We start from the raw sequence: 24,419 nt of genomic DNA, 5'->3' as shown, positions 1-24,419 counted from the left end.
ATGGTCTTTAAAAAACCCAAGATATAACTATAGCTATGATGTCCAATATGGTAGACATGTGGCTACTGAGTATTTGAAAAGTGACTAGTTTGCCTTTTTAAAACTTTTTTATTTTTATTTCATTTTTTTAAATGTTTATTTATTGGAATGCCTGGGTGGCTCAGTGGGTTATGCGTCCAACTTTGGTTCAGGTCATGATCTTATGGTTCATGAGTTCAGGCCCCGTGTCGGGCTCTGCTGACAGCTTAGAGCTGGAGCCTACTTCGGATTCTGTGTCTCCCTCTCTTTCTCTGACCCTCCCCTGCTCGCACACTGTTTCTCTCTCTTTCAAAAATAAATAAAGATTAAATTATTTATTTATTTATTTATTTATTTACTTATTTATATGCTTGTAGCCAGAATTACTATCAAATTCCACTCACTGAGCCAGAGATCCTTGCGCTGTTAACAAAAGATTTCCCCCTCCTACAGCACACTATATACACCTGTAAGTTCATCTGCCAGCCAGTGGCCTCAACTCCAAGCTCTAACAATATGCAGGAAAAGTGACTAGTTTGAATTGAGATGTGCTATAAATGAAAATATACACTGAATTTCAAAAACTTACTGTGAGAAAATGAATGTAAAATATCTCAGAATTTTCTATTAATTATGCAATGAAATGATAGTATTTTACTGATGGGGGTTAAATAAAATATTTCATTGATTGATTAGTTCCTTTTTCCTCTTGTAATGTGCCTAGAGAAAAATTTCAAATTACATGTGTAGCTTACACTATACTTTTTTTTTAAATATATTTTTAATGTTTTTATTTATTTTTGAAGGAGAAAAAGACAGAGCATGAGCAGGGGAGGAGCAGAGAGCAAGGAAGACACAGAATTCGAAGCAGGCTCCAGGCTCTAAGCTGTCAGCACAGAGTCAGATGTGGGGCTCAGACTCACGAACTGTGAGATCATGACCTGAGCCGAAGTCAGACACTTAACCGAATGAGCCACCCGGGCGCCCTTCTTCTGTGTGAACTTCTACTCAATGAACAGCACTGTTCTATAGTAAGACTGAGAAAAAGATGGACATAAAATTTCTCAAGTCCTTATGTTCCAGAATAAATAATTTCACGTTAGATATCCAAAAATATTAACACAACATGGATAAAGTTAGCAAGATATATTTATCAGAAATGCTAAAGCAAATTATTTTGTAACTCAAGGGTATATTATTTTAGATATTCAAGAGGTATCCAAAAATCCAGGAATAAAATAAAAGCCCTATGTATGAAATGTCTAACTTATTTTAAAATCAACGTTCAGTACTTCTACACTAGTAAGTATATATAAGGGTTCTGTGTCTTATTTTCCTTCCCTAGGGTTAGGACAGACCTCAGTTTCAGTGACTAAATATATAACCATAATGGCATCAGAAAACGGGCAATTTATTTTTAATGGACAGAAAAATTTCATACCTCCTAAAAAACAACTTTAGATTTTACTTAAAGTTGGAAAAAATTAAGTCCATTTCATAGTAAGATCTATCATTAAGAAAAGATACACTGATAGGCATTTCCCAAATATCCTTAAAAGCACTCCAAGTATATATTATACTAAAGTTAAACATTTCCATATTCCACAATTCCCCGGTTCCAGTCCTGTGCATATACGCATCAGAAATGAATGTTTGTTTCTACCAAAAGACATAAACAAATTCACAGTAACCTTTCTTATACCCCCCAATTGGAAAGATATTCAAAATCCATGTACAATGGAAAAGATAATGGTAGTCTAATCATACATACAATGGAATACAGACAATTTGAAAAGGGAGAGACAAATAATACACATATGGAGGACTCTCGCAGACATAAGGTTGATCAAAACACTCAGACACAAAACAGCTCATATTACATGATTCCAACTGTATAAAGTTCAAAAACAGGCAAAATTAACACACAGTAAAAAACACCAAAGATTGGTTTCTGTTGAGTGGAAGCAGTACTGACTAAGAAAGACAGCCTTTTGAGGTTGGGTGTTAGCTACGCAGGGTTTGCTTATGTAGAAGAAAAGAAAAATCACTGAACGGGCAAGAAAGAGTCTATTTCACTAGGTGAAATTATACCTTGATAAAATGTTTATTTAGGTAACTTTTTAAAAAAAATGGTTTATATCTGTTAGTTTTAAAGAGTTTTAAAGTCCATTTGAATGTTTGTATCTCTAAATATTTAATTTTAACAGTTAATTCTTATCTTCAATTTAAAAAGATAACTTTCCATGCTCCTGGATCAGAGAAACAAATATTGTTAAAATGTCTACTACCCCAAGCAATCCACACATTTAAGGCAATCCCTATCAAAATACCAATGGCATTCTTCACAGAACTAGAACAAAAAAATCCTAAAATTTATATGGAACCACAAAAGACCCCGAATAGCCAAAGCAATTTTGAAAAAGAAAAGTGGGGCACCTGGTTGGGTCAGCTGGCTGGGTGCCTAACTCTTATTTTTGGCTCAGGTCATGATCTGAATCCAAGCCTCGAGCAGAGCTCTGCACTGACAGCACAGAGCATGCTTGGGATTCTCTCTCCCTTTCTCACTGCCCTTCCCCCCCCCCCCCCAAATAAATAAACTTTTTTTTAAAAGAAAAAAGCAAAGCAAAGCTGCAGGTATCACAATTTCAGGCCTCAAGTTATATTACAAAGCTGTAGTAATCAAAACAGTATGGTACTGGCACAAAATAGACACTGTGATCCAGTTATCATGCTACTGGGTATTTACCCCCAAATGCAAAAACACTAATTCAAAGGGATACATGCACCCCTACGTTTACAGCAGCATTATTTACAATTGCCAAATTATGGAAGCAGCCCAAGTGTCCATCGATTGATGAACAGATAAAGGTGTGTGTGTGTGTGTGTGTGTGTGTGTGTGTGTATACATAACGGAATATTCACTCATAATAAAGAATGAAATCTTGCCATTTGCAATGACCTGGATGGAAACAGGGAGTATAATGCTAAATGAAATAAGTCAGTTAGAAAAAGACAAATGCCATATGATTTCACTCATAGGTGGAATTTAGGAAACAAAACAAATGAGCAAGAGGTAAAAAAAAAAAAAAAAAAAAAAAAAAAAAAGAGAGAGAGAGAAAGGAACAAGCCAAGAAACAGACACTTAACTACTGAGAACAAACTGACAATTATCAGAAATAGATGAGGGGATGCATGAAATAGGTGATAGGGATTGAGAGGGGCACTTGTCCTCATGAGCATGGGGTTATGTATGGAAGTGTTAAATTACTACATCATACACTTGAAACTAATATAACTGTATGTTAACTACACCGGAATTAAAATTAAATTAAATTTTAAGCTAATAAATAAATAAATAACCAGTAACCCGCCCTCCAAAAAACTAAAAAATAAAAGGATAACTTTGAATTTCAAAAAATCCAGAGTTTCTGATCCTATCATTTCTTTCACTGAGAAAGTATGCATAGTCAAAATTAAAGTTAATATTTGAGGGGTTGTCTACATTTTCTTTAATAGTCCTAATGTGCTTATTTAAATTTCTTATTTGCTTTCACCCTCCCTCTCTTAACTGACAATAAAAAAGAAAAGATGCTGCTTTGCCAATGGTGAATAATCTTGAACAGTTACTACTCTAAAAGTTCAATACAGGGGCGCCTGGGTGGCTCAGTCGGCTAAGGTCATGATCTCGCGGTTTGTGAGTTCGAGCCCCACGTCAGGCTGACAGCTCAGAGCCTGCTTCTGATTCTGTGTCTCCCTCTCTCTCTGCCCCTCCCCCACTCACGCTCTGTCTCTCTCTGTCTCAGAAATAAATAAACATAAAAAAATTAAAAAAAATAAAAATTAAAAAAAATGAAAGTTCAATACACTGTGTGATGGAAACATAAAATACTGTAAATTTATCCAATCCTAGAAATTCCTATGGCTTGACAAGTGATTAAGAAAATCTGTAAAACTGATTTTTGTGTCATTGCATATGAATATAAATAATGAATATCCAGTTAATAAAGAAAATACATATTCAAAGAAGTTGACTTATTCACTACCACTTTAACAAACACATTATTTTATTAAATATTTGTATTCCAAGCAAGACAGCTGGCAAGTTTTTTAAGGAAAACACAAAACTTAGGGGAGGTTTAAAGGTGGATACTAAGAAGGAAACTTTGGATAGGGTTGAAGGGGACTGCGTTCACCACTGACTTCAGTCAAATCATTTGGTACATTCATATGGGGTCCTGGGATTGCAAAAGACAAAAACACAAAGCAGGGAAGATTCTTCCTTCCTTCCTAGTAATATATCACCTGTCCTGAGACTCAGGCTCCGCAAGTAGATGAATTCTTATGCTACAATAATAAACCACATGTGATAATGCAGATAGGGAACATAATAGACGGACACAGGCAGAATCAGGTGTCCATGGATCCAGATGAAAGACTGGCAGAAATATAGATGGTAGCTGATCCCTCTACTGGAAGGTAGAGTTGTCATAGGCAGGAAGGACTTTAAGCCTGCCTGATTATTTAAGGTATAGTTCATACTGTCTTAGATTAAAAAAGAGCCTTTTATACCTTATTTTCAAATCAAAATATTCATTAAAATAATTATATACTGGAAAGAAAAAAATGTAAATACTTCAGATGTTTAAAATAGGCAAAACTGGTTCCATCTAAACTAGACTTTTTACTCACTTACACAAAACTCAGAATTACTGACACTGAAATATATTCCTCCCCTGGGTTACAGACGTCAAACAACTAGTTAATCGACATCTGAAACTTAAAGAAAAATAAATAACAAAATGCAACATGATGTTCTTTCTTCTATAACTGGAAAGGCTTAACTACATTTAAAAAAATGGGACAATAGACAAAATACAATACCTTCTAGATGTGTTTCTCCTGACTGTTAAAATAACGGGTCCTGAGAACAGAGTTCTGCAATAGCTCACAGTCCAACACTCCCTGAAAATTAAGAAAAATAAATATTACTTCAAGCGCATTGTATCTCAAAGAATTTCAGTGGTATGTTTTACGATGGAATCTTAACTACTGGCTAAAATAAATTATCTCAAAAAATAACAAAAAAAAATGTAAGACAAAAAATATTCTTAATTATACACGCTTTCCTTGGGCATAGTTGTTGACCATACGTGATGAACAATCTGCATTATAAAATTTACCAAAATATCTTTGTGCTACACCTATCCTAAAGGTGAGAAGTTAATGGTGATGAAGAGGAATTCTGATCAAGAATTCTGGGAGAAAAATTACTAGGATTATTTGGTTGTCAACACAGAGTTTGAAACACCTTCTTTTCTCTCTCTCTCTCTCTCTCTCTCTCTATATATATATATATATATATATTTTTTTTTTTTTTTTTTTTTTCTCTAGAGCACTGGTAAGAAAAAAATGTTGAACTGAGACTTAGAAGCCCTCTAGATACAGAATGACATCAACATGTGGGAAAGTTTATACCTTCAGGAATAACACACTGGGTGAAAAGTTTTTGAGCAGCAAGAGACATAGCCTACACTTTAATACTGTGGTGGCTGAGGGAACTTCATATTGATCAACAGGCTACTGGACAGCGAAGCCAGCTGGGGATAAGGAAGGTGTGATGCAGACTCCCTGATTCCACTACCGGAACTTTAACTTCCCCAAACAAAGTAGCTGCTTTTGATTATCACTTCATTCCCCAGTGCCTGTCAGTTTCCCCACAACCATACAGACGTACCAAATTTCTTTTGAGTAATGCTTTCTCAACACCCAGCCAAAGTAGGCTCTTTGATCATTATGCTTCCAGATCACTTTCTCTGCATCGTGCTTATTGTTATTCTCCCTGCGACTGTGAGCCCCTCACTCATCTCTGAATCCTCCAGCATCTAAGATGGTGCAGGGCACAGAGCTACGTGCAGTAAATATCTGCTCAACCAGTATCTCTTAGAGTCTTTACCAATTAATTAATATACCATGCTGAAGTAAAAATGATACCATAGAAGGAAAGAAGGTAATTATATGGGCCAACTACAAAGTGAAGAATACTTTTCTTTTAATCACTTCATATGCACACAAACACACACACACACACACACACACACACACACACACACGCATGTACACACATACACACAGTTCTTCATCAGCAAGACTCTTCTGGTATCCGTGTCAATGCTCTCCCAACCCTTACAATCATCCTGCTAGGGTGGCAGATCTCCTTTCTGCCCAGGTGAACTGGGACTCCAATCCTGCTGTCCGAGGTCCTGCACCAACTGTCATGACGACTGGACATTAACACAAATCCTCTAAGCACATACGTGAGCTGCTCCTAAGCAACACTCCATCAGCAGCAGGAAATGCCACCCACATGTATGAGTCAAAGATATCCAGAATCAACTAAGCGTAGAATGTTCCCAAAATTTTATAAGTAGACAGAAGGCATCATCTTAAAATAGAATTATAACCACTAGAGAGAAATAAACAAACAAACAAACAAACACCCTGAAAAGACCTCCCAGTGATTTAAAGAAAGGAAAAAAAAAGCATTATCATTTCCTGTTAGGACATTTCTTTTTCAGCAACTAAATAAAAACATTACCAAATCATTTTATGTAATAAAATTTAACCTTATTTTGACCTTCCTCATAAAGCAAACAAATCTCTCTATCTAATAAGGTTCCATCTGAACTATGTAAGATGATAAGCAATACCTTAATTGCATTCATTTACATGACTTTGAAACTATTCTGGGCTGAAGTCACTGACTGCAAGGTCACAGAATACAAAAAAGTAAAATGTACGCAGTTTACTGAGGAATGATCCACTTAGAGTGGTAGCACCTTCTCCTTCCTCATTAGAAGACAGCAAATGTCTTAATGCAATCAACAGGTGCAGAGGTCTCTGAAACATATCACACATATGCATGCTGATTTTATAACTATTAATATGGATATAACTATGTAACTATATAACTATTAATATAGATATAATATACTAATCATATATATTTGAATAAGTTCATCATATATTATGCCTTGCTTATTAAAATCAATCTGCCGAAAAGAGGTAAAGGACAATTCTATGCCTTAATAGCATTTAAAATCAAAAGATGAAACAGGGCTATTATTTTTCCATTATCTAATAAAATTTCTAACAACTAAAATTCAGGTTACAGAGCTATAACAGTTTTTAGGCCAAGAACTGCAAACATAGGATCTTAAGTATATTAAGAGTTTCTGCTTTCACTTTTTATAACCTAAACGAGCATATGTTCAACTATTTTGCTTAGAGAAGCAGACTTTACATGTCTCAAAGTCAGTAATTAACATTAGTAAAAGGAAGGAAATACAGCAGACAGAAATTGACTACTACAGATTACAAGATACAATGTGTACTCTTTGTAAACCTCAAAATACATCAAAACGCACAAAAACAAGTTAACTCAACAAAATATTTCTGTTTATTTTTATAAAATTCTAACAGACTACATAATACTGGCGCTTGAATTTACTGGAGGAAAAAAGAAAGAAACTAAAATAGGATCCAGGATACTTTAAAATGTTTATAATGAAATGTAGAGCATCAAATATTTGTTTTAGGTTTAACATAACATCACCAGAAGATTCGCTTAAGAAGATCCTGCCCCCCCAAAAAAGAAGTTTCTGTGCATTAGATAAATCTCCCACATTTAATTTACTAATCAACTACTTTTATACTACTCAAGCCAATCTTTCATAATTTAAAAATGACTTAGTGAAAGAGAAGCACTGGTATTCACATTCTCTACCTTCACAGAAGGGCAGCACAGTTTTTCATGTAAATCTGTATTAGCCAAAAAGTTTCAACTAATGCTACTCCACCAAGAACACAACGATGAGTACATATATATTGAAGTCCTATATTCCTAAATAAACTCCAATATTATAACGTCACTTTGTCTTTTTTAAATGAGAAATAAAATATCTCGATTTCCTTCTATAAGTTAAGCCTATTCACTTTGAATAGCTTAGTGGTAAAATAAATGTATATATGCATTTTTAGAAATACCAGTTACTATGATCCACATATTACTTTCAGTGACCATATCTTATTTAGATATTTAAGTTTCCTTTCCATAAGAAGCAATTCAGAGTCTAACATGATACATGTATATATATATAATTTGTATAAACACATAACAGGTAATTCATGGTTCACATCCTTTGACAAGGATAAAAGCATAGGGGGCCAATCAGAATCTTCTAGTATTGTTTGCGTGTTCTTGGTCACCTTTTTACTTAAACTCAAATCTCAGGTTGTCAATAATTTTCTGATAAAGAGGATAACTTTTTGTTATTTCTAAAACACTTCCGTCTGTCCACCCAAAAGACTGAATGCCTTACGTGCCTACAGCTCCTTGATTACGATCACAATATCTAAAGTTCTATTTCATCCACATAAATTGAGGATTTTCCTTTCCATGGACATCAGAACATGTTAAAGCCAATCTTTATAGCCACAATCTAGCCTTTGTGTATCTTTAAATGGTCTACAACCTTGAACTGAAAATGAACTACATTAATGGCATCACTCCTACAGCTCTCAAAGAAAGAAAGGAGTCCGAGTCTAGGTTCAGATACACTTCATTTTAACAGCATGCATCAATCTCAGGTGCGCCCAGTAAATCCTAGCCACAAAGCAAGCATGCACACTTATGCCTTTCCATTTTCTCTTTTCTTTCCCCTTTCCTCTTCCCCAGGAGGTTAATGAACAAAATATTACACTTTTTAAATAGATATAATGATATGGAGATAAACTATCCATCTGTCAGAAACAGAGTTACATAAATAAAGAAACTTAACAATTCTGTATGTAAAATTAAATCCTGGACTGACAGGGTTGTTCAAATAACACTCAGAAAAGAACAACGTGACTCAAACTGTAAGGAACAGGCCAAAAACATTCCATCAAATCAAGTGTATCTAGAATAGGCCATCATCTCTATTTGAAACACTTGCTAAGAATATGTGAATTCACAGTTCCATCTAGGAAATATTTTTTCTTCCTCTCTTACCTGTTCCCCCACCCATCTTGCATTCAACTCCATAAACAGCAGTAATCCCCCATTATAAAACAGTTGACGGTTAAAACAATGAGCCAACGAAGAAAGTACAATATTCTGTAACTGACATTTACTGCATTGGCCTTGGACTTCTAATCTTTACCAGACGGGCACACAAATCAATCCATCAGCTCATAAAGGTGTGCTTTTTTAACCTCTAAAACAGATGGGATTGGCCAGAAGTGTCTGGCATGTCAAACTGCTAATCACTGCTGCCCTTTGCACAAAATAACCCACTTAAGTTGAGGCATGGTTGCACTGTAACCGACATTAGCCTGTGGGAAACCCATTTAACTGTCACACACTCCTGCCACTCCTGCTCTCCCTTAATTAAGCCTAATGCCTTATGCTTTGACCTTTTGTTCTAGCCTATTAACCCTATCTAGTACAAGTTCAATTATGTTAAACTAAAAACTTTGCTGTAAAATATGAAATGCCAAGCTCAAAAAATCATAAGGGACATCCTCTCAGCCCTTAGTTCTATGCACACTGTTACTCAATGCATGCAACGGTAAAACCTCACTTGTGAAGTGATACTGATTCTTACGGAGTTGAGAGGAACCAAATCATCATTCTAGTCTGCCTCCCTTATTTTATAAACTGAGGCCAGAAAACATTAAATGAAGCCCATTTCACAGCTTCAGCTGAGCCACATTGAAACCTATCTAATCTCTACCTCTACTCCTTTATTCTCCATGATATCTCTGATTAATAGTTAAACCACTCAACAGTGTGTTAAAGATACTAATTGTTCACCACAAATTATTATCTTTCACCACCCTCTAGAGTGCACCACACAAACTAGACTAAAGCAAAACAAACAGGCATGTGAACAGGCCTCAGAAGTAATTTCCCTACACACACAAAACTTTCTCTCCCCTCGCTAATTCTTTTTAAAAGTAACAACGGTCATCAAGAACTGCTAAATTCTGCCACATTCACATATAAGTATGTGTGAATATGTATTGTATGAATACAGTTTTTTTTTCTTTCCTGATGCTTCATTTAAATATTCAACAGAGCAAACGACTTAAGCTACAGAAAGCAATTACAACTCATAATCTATTCCCAGTGGACAAATTCACAGCTGGAGATCTCTAAAAATACCTTTTTTTTTTTACACCTGTATGTATATAGATTGCTGTTTGCATCTACCAGGATTTCAAAATATAAAAACAAAACAAAAAAAAACTTTTAAATACACTATAAAATAAAAAATAGTCGAAACTAACATGCTGCCATCACAGGAGTATTTTAGTTTCAACATACAGAAATGTGTGTTATTAGTCCTCTTCCATTTTCCTCACACAGCTAGAAAAATTTTTTACTACTTGCACTATAACACATGAAAACAATTTAAAGATCAATAACATATAACAAGCATTGGATTACCATCTGTGAATCTTGTGAGAAAATACAAATTGGTCTCAGATTTTCAAAAGATTAAAAGTCAGATTTTACTTCTATCCTTTTTGTTGTTGACTGTCCCAAGGCCCATTTCACCCATTTTCAGTAATCAATATTGTCATTTTACAGGAAACTGACAAGTTAAGGTAATATGCCACTAATTGGAACATACCATAATTTTTAAAAGAAAGATCATTCAGAGTTGTGCTAAAATGATGAATAAATCCAATGATGGAATTTATTCTATTTTAACAGGTAAGAAAACATGGTACGAGAGTTTAAAACTCAAAGTGAATTTGTTTACCCTATTTCAAAGGAAAGCATGGCTTGGCATTATCAGAACGAGTATCTACAAGGATGTATAAAATGTAAAATGCGTGGCTGGATGAGTGGTCAGAGCTAGAACAAACACTTGTAGCAGACACAAAATAATTACCCACAAAATAATGATTTAGAATCTTATTCACCTTTTTTTTTTTTTTTTTCACCACAAAGGAAAATGCTGTTATTTTAAATGAAACATCACGCCTTACTTACAAGAGTCAGTTCATGAATATAGAAATTAAGTTTGGGTCTCTGTTGAGGAATCTAACATTGGAAAATTTATACTAATGTACAGAATTCACGCATTCTATAACACATTGACGCTAAGGAACTATGAAAAGCAAAGATGTCCAGTCAATCAGGATAAACAATTTTGAAAGCACAAAGTAGAATGTATCACATAATTAGTCAATGTGCAATTTTTTCTACCCTTTTACTTTGGACAATAGTCCATTGGCCTGCAGATCTTCTTTTGCTATAATTTATAAGCATGTGACATACACACACACACACACACACACACACACACACACACACACACATATATATACATGAGAGCCATGAGAGCTGTTTTTTCTGTTTACAAAAGATACCCACTCCCAAGCATGGATGAAGTTTAGTAAAACTTTATCTTCACAAAGCAAGAAACCGGGTTAAAGTTACTTTAAGACCATTTGTGAAATCTCAGTGTTGTAAACATATATCCCAGATAACCTACACATTTTAGCATTTGAAAATTAACTGGTAGTTTAGAGATTTCTGAGCTCCATTTTAAACTGTTTCCTTTCTACCTGAGCATTATTAATCTAGTTGAACAGAATAGTGTTGTGACAGTCAAAAAATTCACTTCCAGAAAAGAGCTATTACTAACTTAAAAAATAATAATAACAAAGGGGGTTCATCTACTATTTAAGTCCTGTAACTTAGTAGGGTTTGAATCATCAGGTCATTCTTGATGGTCTCTAACTCTTAGATTACTGAACACCAAAATTAACTCTAGACATGAGATTTTGAAATGCCTCCGTCTTCCCAACTAGTCAAATCCAATGTGATTAAATGTGCCAAGCTCGGGTCTCTTTACCACTACCATAAGCTAAGTGTCCTTAGCTAAGGAAATGAAGCTAAGAAAACTCTCTATGCAGCTCTATAACAAATTTGTTTCTTTAAAAAATAATTAAATGTTGCCCCCAAAGATTGTGCTAAATGTGTTTTCTGAGATATTGTAGTTTGTGTAATTTTGAAGAAACCCAGCATTACAAAACAATTCCAAGTGCCAAGTAATTATAATGTCACCAATAGGTGCACTTTTTCCTTCATAGTTAATATGCCTGGAAAGATGATGATAAATTTTAAGGAAGAAATAGTATTCCTTTTAGACGTCCTAATTTAAATAAAGAAAAAAAAATGTAGAACAGCAGCTATTACGAATTAGCTTTGCACAATAATTGGCAACTGTTACATATAAATACATAAAGGCTCTATCCCTGACCCCACAAAGCCAGAGTTTACCAATAATTGGATTGGTACAGTTCAATTCAACAAATGTTTGTAACGGCCCTCTATGTGCCAGGCATCTACAACACCAACAGTACACTGATGAATGAGCTCCTATTCATGGAGCAGACGGTCCAATGAGAAACACAAACATTAAACAAGTGTGGCCATTGCAATCAGGGTACAGAGAACTGTGGGAGACAAACCTGATCTTGTTGGAGGCTTGGGGACTGCAGTGAGCACCTACACTCTCTTGCCCGCTGTCCCATGAGTAAGAATATTTCTTTCCAATTTACTTCGCCAAGGTCAAAATATGGTCTGTGGCCCATATAAGTGGCTCCCATTAGGTTTCTTCTCTCTTGTTCTCATTCTACAGGGCTGGATCTAGAGGCCCTTGGTTCAGGGCACATTCTCACCACTAGCCCACACAGTGCCCTGTCATTATGTTACCTTTTCACAGGAGTATATAGTAATGGGGTCCATAACCTTTGCATTATATTCCCAGTTGAACAGACAGACCCAACTACCTGCACTAGTAATTTTAAAATATCACTCTTCAGTAATAACTAGAGCTGACCTGTGAGTATTCTGATCCCACTAGTTAATGAAAGGTACCTGGCTCTGGTAATCTACAAATAGAAGTTTCCCTACTGATTTTTAAATAGAACTCAAAATGTATATAACATGTAGAAACAAAGCTGCTGCATGAATAAATGCGCACCTGTACTGTAAAACTTGTTTTTAAATTCTCAGCCTAGAAAGTACATTCCAAGTACTAGAATATCAAATGAATCACAAGATTGTTCTGAAGACCATATTTTGGTAGCAGGAGAAGAAAATATGCTCCAAAAACGAGGGGGATGTAGCTGGTCCTTTCTCGCTCCGCTTCTCAAGATTGTCTTTCTGGTCAGTGTGGACTTTACTGCTGGATCCATCACCAAACGTTATTAACGATTTCTTAACATCTGGTACCTAAGCCCTCTTTCTGTGACTGCCTTCACAAAAACTAATAAACTGAAATAAATTAAGGCTTGATTTCTTATCCTGGGTTTACCCAAGTACTGGCTGTATAAATTTTAAAATGTACTTAAATTCTCAGGGGTTCAATTTCCTCCTCTGTAAAATGCAAACAACAAAAGTTTTGGAAATATTATTTCATTTTTTTAAAGTTTTTATTTAAATTCCAGTTAGCGAACAGTATAATAGTTTCAGGTGTACAATATATACAACACCCTCATTTCAGCATTAACAACGACAAAAATGTTGGAAGATAAGCAAGTAATTTACCCCATTGCATCATATGTATACCTTGGCAAAAAAAAAAAAAAAAAAAAAAAAAAAAAAAAAAGGAGGATCAAAGGAAAAAGGTGTGTAAGTGCTAAAAGGTAGCATTTAACATTATTTGATTTACAGTTCACACCAACTACTATTCCATGTACTCTCCTATTAAGCAAGATGCCTTTATAACCCAACTTGTTTGAAATGGGGAAGACAAGATACCTGTAGGACAAATATACTTAAACCTGGAGCATCCATAGCTTTTATCACATTCCCCTCCACTCTGAAAAATCTAAGGATTCTATGAAATTACTTCAACTCATGTGAGAGCCAAGCAAAAAAAAAAAGGAAAAGAAAGGGAAGAAGAAAATATGACATTGATTCAGGTCAGTCAAGGATACTAGGATAGTAAGCACAGCGTTTTACTAACAAAATAAACAATGCATTGCTTTGAGTTTTGACTCAATAACACCAAACATCTGGATATTGGGAAAGAACCAGATGGTGAATTAAAAAAAAAAAAAAATTCTATCTTCAATCCCTGGCCTCATGTGGATTCAGTCTATTTAGTTAAACTTCTTAAAAAGGTACGGATGGGTTAGGGAGAGAATATAAACATGTATCTGAACTCCAGAAAGATTTTTTTTCCCCCCAGATTGTTTACTTACATGGCTTCTCTCTTATTTGGCCAGATACAATATATTCTCTTAATAAAACATTGTAGTAAAACATTCCTTTGCAGCTTTTATACAAACCCTTTTGTTTATCCAACATTCACTTGGCAATTCAAAATCCAAAGCACGCTAGAAAATATTATGTATATGAGCCTATTACTCACCCTTGTGTCTCCACTACAGTTTTAATTTGACTGTATCCTTTAGTGCAGAGGGAACCACTACCACCCAGCTTGATTCTTTTGGGTTCAGAATTCCATAAATTAAAAAAAAATTTTTTTTTTTAACGTTATATATTTTTGAGACAGAGAGAGACAGAGCATGAATGGGGGAGGGTCAGAGAGAGGGAGACACAGAATCTGAAACAGGCTCCAGGCTCTGAGCCATCAGCACAGAGCCCGACGCGGGGCTTGAACCCACGGACCGCGAGATCATGACCTGAGCCGAAGTCGGCCGCTTAACCGACTGAGCCACCCAGGCGCCCCAAGAATTCCATAAATTTTAAATGAAGCAACTAAGAAGAGGTGGAGAGGTTTATAACTACATTTCTCATGGCCCCAACAATAACAGAGCACGTCTGATGTGTACTTAAAAATATACTGTATACCAGGGGCACCTGGATGGCTCAGTGGGTTGAGCATCCAACTTCGGCTCAGGTCATGATCTCAGGGTTCGTGGGTTCGAGCCCCGTGTCGGGCTCTGTGCTGACAACTCAGAGCCTGGAGCCTGCTTCAGATTCTGTGACTCCCTGTCTCTCTCTCTGCCCCTCCCCAACTCGTGCTCATGCACGCACGCGCTCTCGAAAACAAACATTAAAAAAAATTTAAAAAAAAAATACTGTATACCACAAACCTCCCTAACCCAAAAATCTCTTTGCTGACCATAGTCTACTCCCAGAATGAAGCCAAATACTCATCTATCTCTGTTTCCTCCTGATAAATTCACAAATGCATTATCAATTTCCTCTTTGTAACAAAGAGCCCCGTTTATTAGCATGGTGTAGTCTTTAAAATAAAATTATGGTAGGTGAAGATAGGGCAATGACACAAAATTCATGTCAAGAACCATTACAGTCAAGAATTTTAACTTTTCCACCAGAAAGAGCTATGGGCCTGAATTTGCTGAAAGTGCTCCTTCAAGTAGACAAACAAAATTAGCCTTGGGAGCACCTGGATGAAGACCATGACAAGGTATTTTAATGAATTATATCAAGAAACATGGTTGCTTGCTCTGCCTCAAAGAACACTACAGTAATTGTGTGGAATACCTCACAAGGGTTAGCATCTGAGGAGGGAAAGGAGCTTGCAGAGTTACCCTGGGTGACTACATTTCTCAAGTAAGCCCAGGGAACAGAGGGCATCAGTTCTCTTGGGAATTAACATCAACTGCTACAGAATTACCAGTTGGAAACAGAGTGCCTTCCTTATGAGACTGGTCTTTGGAAAGCCAGGCCCGGCAGACTGGGGGTGCTGCACCGAGTTCTATGGCTATTCTACGCTCTATTTGGGAGCAGGCTTTTAGAACTTTCTAAAAATCAAATAGAGACTGGCTTTCTTTTAAAAAGATGGCATACTCTCATGAAAAAGCAAATTATTACCAATGACATTAGCTGTGTGACCTCAGGCATTTCTCACACTAGGTTTCTTTCTCTGTAAATCGAGAAAATGATACCTATATGTCACATGGAAATTGTAAAGCGGACAGCCAAGTGCCTGGAACAAAGCAGATGTCCCCAAATCCTCTTCCTTTTCCTGCTCTTTCTCTCAATAAAAAAGTAAAAGGCAAAAAAAAAAAAAAAAAAAAAGTCAGTGGGGCGCCTGGGTGGTTCAGGCGGTTAAGCGTCCAACTTCGGCTCAGGTCATGATCTCGTGGTTCGTGAATTCAAGCCCCGCGTCGGGCTCTGTGCTGACAGCTCGGAACCTGGAGCCTGTTTCAGATTCTGTGGTCTCCCTCTCTCTCTGAACCTCCCCCGTTCATGCTGTCTCTCTCTGTCTCAAAAATAAATAAACATTTAAAAAAAAAAAGGCAGCTTTTTGGATTTCCAGTTTTTACCCTATCATGTCTACTTTTAAAACCTCAGGCTTGAAATCTTTACTGCTTACTGACAGCACACGTCAATGTATAGAATCAGAATTTCACAATTTAGAAATCAAATCTAACCCCCTTGTTCTAGTCTACAGAGAGATAAAAGGACGTTCCCATTACCTGTATTATACACGGTTTTAGTAGCAGATCCTAAGCTAGAAAATTGGATGTGGAATAACAAAACAAATACTTTTATTTATTTATTTTTTAATGTTTATTTTTGAGAGAGGCAGAGAGTGAACGGCGGAGGGGCAGAGAGGGGGCGGGGGGGGGGGGGGGGGAGAGGGAGGCACAGAATCCGAAGCAAGTTCCAGGCTCTGAGCTGTCAGCACAGAGCCTGACGTGGGGCTTGAACCCACAAACCATGAGATCATGACCAGAGCCAATGTTGGACACTTAACCCACTGAGCCACCCAGGTGCCCCTAGAACAAAGACTTTTTAAAAATTTGTGTTTTAAAAATCAAAGTTGAGTTTACATGACCCATTGTGCAAATATTCCCTTTATAGGAAAACAAACAAACAAACAAAACAAAACCCTGCAACTATGATTAATTCATTTTGAGGATGTTTTTTACTTATGTCCTATTTGAGTGTTTCTTATTCTAGCCTATTTGAAAGGTGGGGTCAATTCCTATTCTAGAGTTTTTCTTGGGATTCTCCACTTTCTTCTATCCCCCTTCCTTCCCTTAATTTGTTTCTTTTCCAGTGTATACATCTACCACTCTGTTGTAGATTACTCTAAATTCATAAATGCAAGAATCAAAAAAGATAATCTAAAAAAGTACGCATTTCAAAAACCAGCTACAATCCCTTAAACATTTCCTATCTCTCGAATCCTGGAGAGATCCCTCAAGGGAGAAGACTCTTTTTTTTCTATTTTGAACTTCTAATTCTCAAATTTTGATTATGTTCTGTCACATGTCGGTTCTCTTATCTACACTGTTATTAAATCAACACAACAATTATACTATTCTCATTTTAAGACTGCATATAAACATAATTTCCTAACTACTGCAATGCTGAATTATCATCACTTTTTAATGCATTAATGTATTTTTTAATGCAGTCACATGTTATATACAGTATAGACAAACTCAACAAGTCAAAGCACACAACTACAAGGAGAAGCTTGCTTAGCAACTATGTGACTTGAGCTTTTCTCTCATCTACCTAAAGCTAATTGCCTGACTTCTACCCAGTATCCATCCTTACATAGCTGGTGAGGAAGGTAAAAGCAAAATAAAGCACCCCAATTAACAGAAGCTCCTAACTCCTTAATTCCTGATTTGTTCTCAATTCATTAGCAGATTACAGATTTAAAAATAAGGAGTAGCCCTATCATTTAACACGTGACTGAAAAAGGACTTTCTTAATTAGAAGTCCAAGGATAAGAGACTTCATTCCACCAAAGCTCTGAATAAACACCAACATCAGGTCAATCAGAGTTGTCCTGGTCCTCGTGGTATCTTAAGCTGATGACTCAAGTTCCCAGCAAGCTTCTAGTTTAATATTTCTTGAAACACCAGGCTTAGTCACAGAGTGACCTGGAATTTAAGGCAAATAAGGGTCTCTTTCTTCATCCTTAAAGATATTTTTGCTAAATGACACAAAGTTAAAGAGGCAAGATGGGTTTTAATTTAGAGCTTTTATTCCCTGAAGTATACCAAGTCAAAAAAATTTTCTGGGAAGAGTGAAGCATGCTAGCTTTGAATTTCAAACACAACTATTAACCCTGTCAGAGAAGCAATTCTATTTCCAAATTTCTTAACAAAATGATTTTTCCCCTCACGCTATTTATTGGAAGAGGGAGGGAGGGAAGAAGGAAGACAGGATAGATGAAGGAAGAAAGGTGGGGAGGAAGGATGGATGGATGATGGACGGACAGACCAATGGATGTCACAAGCATCCTCCTAGCCAAAGTTTGAACACATTCTGGAGTTATTCTTGAATTTTTTTCGGTTAAAAAACAAATCAGATGAATTATCCAAATCAGGTAATTATCCATAACATTATCTTCAAAAACAATCTATCCTAAAATCTGGTATAGACATTCAAAAGTATCTTAATACTAAGTAAACGCAGTGAAGTCCCTTTTTTCATAGCTACATTTTTGAATTGCCAGTCTCCTAATAAATTCTTTAAATCTGCTTCTCATCATATTACCCCTACAGTTCTAGGCCAAATGTTATCCCTAGCATGGTTTAAGGTATTAACTTTAACAAAATCCTAATACAGTGGTAAAATGTATCATATTTCCCCTCTTTCCTGTTCTTCTCAATGTTTTATGAACTTAAATAAGATTACTTTGTTTCAGGTGTATGGATACTCTAAGACACCACAAGTTTTGTAATGCTTTATTTGTAATATTTGCAAGAGGTGCAGGAATCCATTTGGATTTCAAGGTTCATAATGCAGAGTATGTACTATCACAGTGACAACAATTAGTATAACATCCTATTATCTCAATAGCTGTATTTTTAATGAAAAATTAAAACTACCCTTCATACCTGTAGTAAAGGAAAAGGAAAAGTCTGTTCTAAATGACCTCTAATTTTTAGAATCCTAAATATTCAATATCTATCAAATTGAACATTAAATTTCAAGGAACAACAACAACGACAACAACAACAACGAAACAGATGGACATTTAGAGCATAGTTTGTGAAGAAACCCTACTAAGACTTCAGAGAACTCTAAGTCCCAATTTCCCCCTAATCCTAAAGGTGCTTAAAGGAAATATTCTTTCTGTAGTTATCCGCTTCAAGTTATCTTTATCAGAAATCCTAGGAAAGAATTCTCTAGTTCACCACCCAAACCTCAGTACTGTTTCCTGTATTCAGTAAGACGCTTGGGAAACACAAGATCTTAAAAGAACAAAGAAAAGTGATCTAATATGAATTCATTTTCTTCCAAACAAACTATAACTCCCGGTTCTACTCTGGTACCCAGTTTTGATCTTCCACCTTAAATATATATTTAAGAGACATTCAACAGCAAAGTATACAGAGGCACAAATGTGGAATTTGTCATTTTTCCCTCTCCAAACAACCACTATTTATATAATATTGCAGCCCTCATAAAAGGGAATCCATTACCATCAGCAATTCATGTCCCTGCTTCAGCATCAGATGCAAACAGGATACGGAAACAAGATCTCTCTCCTCCATTTACTTTTTGTTCATTCCAGCCTCCGGACATAATCCTCAGTTCCATTCCAATGGCCTGCTTCATCATCTGACACTCCTGATTTTTACCTTCTCAAGTCTTAGTGACCATCCTGGTGTTATATTTCTGTGATTGTTGTGGTATCTAAATACTACAGAATGAGTCTGTTCATCCCCTTGCCCCCGGAGAGCAACTTAAGGAAATGCATCTTGAACAATTCAATTCCCAGATTCAAACTTACTATCCTGAAGCCCCTCCCCCTGCCATATTCTGCTGAGAATGTTTGACTTTTCAATGGTAGTCAATAATTGCTTTTCATAAAAATATTTCCTCCATTGGAAGACATGTGCACAAGGAGCTTTGTTAACGTACCAAATGCTTCTTTCCCCAGTCTTCATCCACATTAACAGTAAATCAGTATTAAAACAAAACAAAATGCACACTGATCATGTATTAGCCACGTGAAGGGGCATATGGAAAAAGCTCAAGAGTAAAGAACCTTTACCCCACCAGGGCCAAGACAGGAAGCTACAAAGGAAGGCAATTTTCATGAAAGAACGCATCCAAAAATGTAGAAGCTATTTATTTTAGAAAAGGGGATGAGAGGAGACAGCAATACAGAGAGAGGTGTACCACTGACAGATAAACTAGAATTCTTCTTCTCTATTAACCTACACTTTAAAAACTAACTGCATCAGGCAATCTAAAGTTTGAAAAACAAAACTGTACCCATCACAATTTAAACTCAACAATTCTTTCTAGGTGAAAATTAGACGTTTTGAACTTATTTCTGGCAGAATTATCTTTCAACCTGATACACAAAACTCTTACCGCTTTTCCAAAACAACACTTAAAATACGAGCTTTTAAGTTTCCTACAATCTTCAAGTTTTAAAATTAAAAACCTAATCCCTTTAACATCATGTATGATATCCTAAGCCACTTTGATTTAAAATTACCTTCTATATCACTGTCTTCCAGTATTGGTTTGCAAAGAAATCTGTACAATTAATAATAACCTTCTTCTCTCTCATCTTTCTAGAGAGCCAAGAATGACATATCTTCTTATCTTCTTACTTGTTCCATTAGATTGACATATTTTGCCTCATCTGTCACCTTCCATAAAACTCTGCTTTCAGATATGAGTTAATTCATTTTTAGTTGTCCTCAATGTTCTAAAATAGTGATGTTTGACAGAATTAATACAGTGCTCTAGTTCTCTCTGTTCAACCGGTACTTAATTAAAGATCTTGGAGGCCATCTTTCTCTCAGGTTGTACCATTTAAAGAAGGAACGTTACTTCCTCCAGACAATGTGATAAGCCACATGGCACTCAAGCTGCCATCCCCAGGTCTCCCATTTAACGGATTACTTTACTATGTAGAAACTACCAGCAAGACAGATCACCACTCTATTTCACATTGATTTACTTTGCACCTCTCGGAACCCTAAGTCTACTACAGCCTATGTTCTCTCTTACTTTTTGAATTTCCAGAATTTCTGGAGTTGTGACACTCCCTTATACTTTTATCATTGCTTTTGTTTGATGTGGGACCTCAAAAAGTCCTAATGGCATTTCATCTGTAAGATTTCTTGAATCTCTGGTAACAATGAAGACAGCCTTTAAGCAATCACAGAGCTACCTTGGAGCGCAAACTGAAAATTCCCAGTTTTAAATTCTTTTGAATCAGTATCTTTTGGAGAACAGCCACTCAACTTGATATGTCATAATTTTCAATGCTAAAGGTAGCATGGATCATTGAAATTGGCACTTGCTATTTATTACACAAATAATTATTCTCTTGGATGGCCTTTTGAAAGCTAGCGCTTCTTAATCATTTTTTGGCTATACTGGAACCACAAGAGACGTGTCAATTTAAGCAAACTTCAGGAGCAATAAACTAACAAACAGACTCTAGGTGGTGGTATAGGTTATTTTTTACCATGATGTTTTGCTCTTAAAACTGCAAGAGTCAGAAGAGCCCTTAGCCTTTTAGCCTCTTTTACAGACACTTCTTTGTTGCAAACTTACAGTATTTGGGGATGTTTAAATTAGTAAAACCCAAGTTCTACAGAGTTTTGGAGATAAATGCAGAAAGTAGTTCTAAGTCAAGTCTTCCCACAGGCATTAAACCTGGTTTTCAACTGCTTCAAAAGCACTGTAGAGACCTCACTGGAGTAAAACTAACAATAAGCAGTCCTCTTTTTTTTTTTTTTCCAAAATATACATTTAACTCACCCTCTTAGGGTACCTGCAGGTGTAAGTGTGGAAAGAGGTGTTTCCCCACCAGAGTGAGTGAAACAGACTAGACTGACAATCCCCCAGCCTGCATAGTAGCTGTTCCCAGGGACTGATTCTTCTTTGTCTCTAGGAACTAACTCCAGACAGGGAAAAGTTGTTACTGGTTAGGAAGGCACTCCTCTGAACCAACCAAACCCAATCGACACTACCACCAAAGCACTGGGCAAAACCCAAGCAACTTATTTCTAAGTTGAAAAACATTTCAACATACTCCAGGCAGCAACCCACACTCAAGTGCCAGGCAGTTGAAGCACTATTTGTTTTAAAAGTCCACTTATTTCAGTGTCTCTTCAACAAAGGTGACAAAGTGGTGGTTAAACATCCGGAAGATGCACCCACTTGCTAAACATATGATCCACTAATAAGCAGGTTCAAGGCAATTCATAACTTTAAAGAATGAATTACCAAAGCCCTCTGCTCCACCAATGCCCCCCCCCCCCCACCAAAACGTAAAGGGTATTCATGTATATTACACGACAACCATATTTACTTTGGACACCTATAGACAGACTTTCTTCCTCTAAAGACAGTTTTTCACCCCCGCACCATCTCACAATTTAATCATTTACTTTACCGGAGACAAACTCCAACTTAGTTCCACCGTCTGAGCAAAAAGTCTTTGTAGCTAGAAACGTCTTTTTTCCAAAATAAAATGCCCTATTAAAAAAAAAAAAAATATTTAACGCAAAAGCGCTTATCATTCTGTTTTTCTTCCACTATCTTCAGAAACCAATTAAATCACTAACGAGATAGAAGGTAGAACCGCCTGTAATGCTTCAGAGATCAACATGTGTTACAGACTCCCAGCTTGTTCGCCTCTGAGACACACAGTTGATTCCTTTGTTCCTTCACACTGAACACCAACTCTTGGTTAAAATTTGGAAACTACTTTGGAAAGGATGGGAGGGATCGTAGAATATTTCCAGGGAAACCGTTCATAAAACAACAAGATTCACTAGTAGTAAGGAGGACACTGCTTGCTGCACAAGAGGAAAGAAAGGCAGCCTCCCAGGACCTCCACTGGGCTCACCCCAAATGTGAGCCCGGTTTCTGGCTCATCAGGGGGTCAAGTGATGGTTGAGGCCTCGGGTGCAAAGAGCCTCGCTCTCAGGAGGGGGAAGGACAAGAACCGGCCGGCCAGGCCTGGGGGTCTGGTGGGGGCCGGGAGAGCTGTCCCTTTTTTCCTGCTCGCTTGTCCAGACCCTGAATCCCGCGAGCCCTGAGCAGGGAGGCACCGGGCGAGAGACGGGTAGCAGCACCCGGCGCCGCCCAGGTCGCCCCGGGCAGCAGGACCGAGGACTGCGCGGCGAGAAGCGCCCGGGACTCCGGGCCGAAGGGGCAGTGGAGCGGGGCACGACCCGGGCCCGGCCACCCGTGCCGGGCGCGCCTCGGGGAGCACACGGAGGCCGCCCCTCGGCCCAGGACAGCCACAGAGCGGCCGGTGAGCCCGGGGCCAACTCCACAACTTGCCGGCCCAGCTGCCTCTCCCCCCGCCCCCCCCCCCGAGTTCCCGGGAAGATTCGGACCCGGCAGGAGAGGCGGAATATCCCCGGAAACGATTCCTCCCCGAGGCTGAGCCCACCCCGCCGTCCGCGTCCGCTCCCGCCGCAGGCAGCGCGGTCCCCGGCGCCCCGACGCCCCCGCGGCCCTGCCAGCCGCCGCCGCCGCCGCCGCGGGGCCGCGCTCCCGGGCCGTTTCCGGCGGCGCCCGCGGCCGCTCCTGCAGCCCCCGGCCGCGGCCGCCACTCACCCGAGGCCGCCGCGGCTCCGCGCCTCGGGCTCCGTCAGGCGCACTCCACGAAGGCGCCCCGCCGCCCCGTGCTCCCTCGGCGCCCCGGCGAGCTCTTCCCTCCGGTCAGCAGCGCTGCCAAGCGCAGTGGCAGCCGCGGGGCCACCGGCGGGCTTGCGCGGGCGGGCGGGAGGGCTTGGGGCCGGCGCGTCCCTCCGCCTCGGCCGCCTCCTCCACCTCCTCCGCCTCCGCCTCCTCCGCCTCCGCCGCCGCCGCCGCCTCCCGAGTTCGGGGCTCTGCTGCAATGTCTGCGAGGCTGACTTTGAGCGCCTCGCTCGCCGCCCGCCCGCCCGCAGCCGCGCTCCTCCCTCCGCCGCCGAGTCCGCCGCGGCCCAGTCCCTCCCCTCGCCGCTCCACGCCATTCAGCTCTTCAGCCAAGTTTCTTAACCCTTTTTTCCCCCTCCCTCCCATTGTCACCGGGGCAGGAGGAACCGCTCGGGTCCCGGCAGCTCGCGGGAACTGAGGAGCAACCCCCCCCCCCCCCGCCTCCGGTTTGCTGTTTTCCTCCTTGCCCGCCCTCTGGATGGCCCGGCGGGGGCTGCAGGGCCCAAAGGCGGCGGGAGGACTGCGTCGGCCGGGAGAGGTGGGTGCTCCACGCGCCCGAGCCGACCCCTTCCCCCCCACGCTCGGCTCCCGGCTCTGTCCAGCCGCCCCCGACCGCCCAAGGCGACTGGACAGCTCCTCCCGGGCCCCCCGGGGGCTTGTTCTCGTTAACGCCGGCCGTGGGCTCGCGTCTGGGACACAGCCTGAGGGCCGGGACGCCCAGGTCCCGCCGGGGTGCTGGCGC

The 24,419-nt window shown here is 38.9% G+C and overlaps 1 protein-coding gene and 1 non-coding gene across 2 annotated transcripts in view; both read right to left on the bottom strand.

Annotated features, from left to right (window-relative positions):
* Nucleotides 1-24,094, bottom strand: part of LOC132683867 (uncharacterized) — a 36,681-nt gene extending 12,587 nt beyond the window's left edge. The window contains exons 1-2 of the mRNA XM_060640289.3: nucleotides 23,594-24,094; nucleotides 4,900-4,980 (exon numbers count right to left, since the gene is read on the bottom strand). Of these exons, the coding sequence (XP_060496272.2) occupies nucleotides 4,900-4,980; nucleotides 23,594-23,994 (482 nt within the window). The 5' untranslated portion in view covers nucleotides 23,995-24,094. The remainder of the gene's footprint in view (nucleotides 1-4,899; nucleotides 4,981-23,593) is intronic.
* LOC132684470 (small nucleolar RNA SNORA62/SNORA6 family) lies at nucleotides 388-541 on the bottom strand. The gene has a single exon (XR_009612681.1). It is a non-coding gene; the product is annotated as a small nucleolar RNA SNORA62/SNORA6 family (small nucleolar RNA).
* Nucleotides 24,095-24,419: the final 325 nt, after the last annotated feature.

This window comes from Panthera onca, chromosome C2 (genome assembly GCF_046562875.1).
Source record: "Panthera onca isolate mPanOnc1 chromosome C2, mPanOnc1 haplotype 2, whole genome shotgun sequence".
Classification (NCBI taxonomy): Eukaryota; Metazoa; Chordata; class Mammalia; order Carnivora; family Felidae; genus Panthera; species Panthera onca.
The sequence above is the reverse complement of the archived record's forward strand: the minus strand, read 5'-3'. Positions and strand labels throughout refer to the sequence as shown.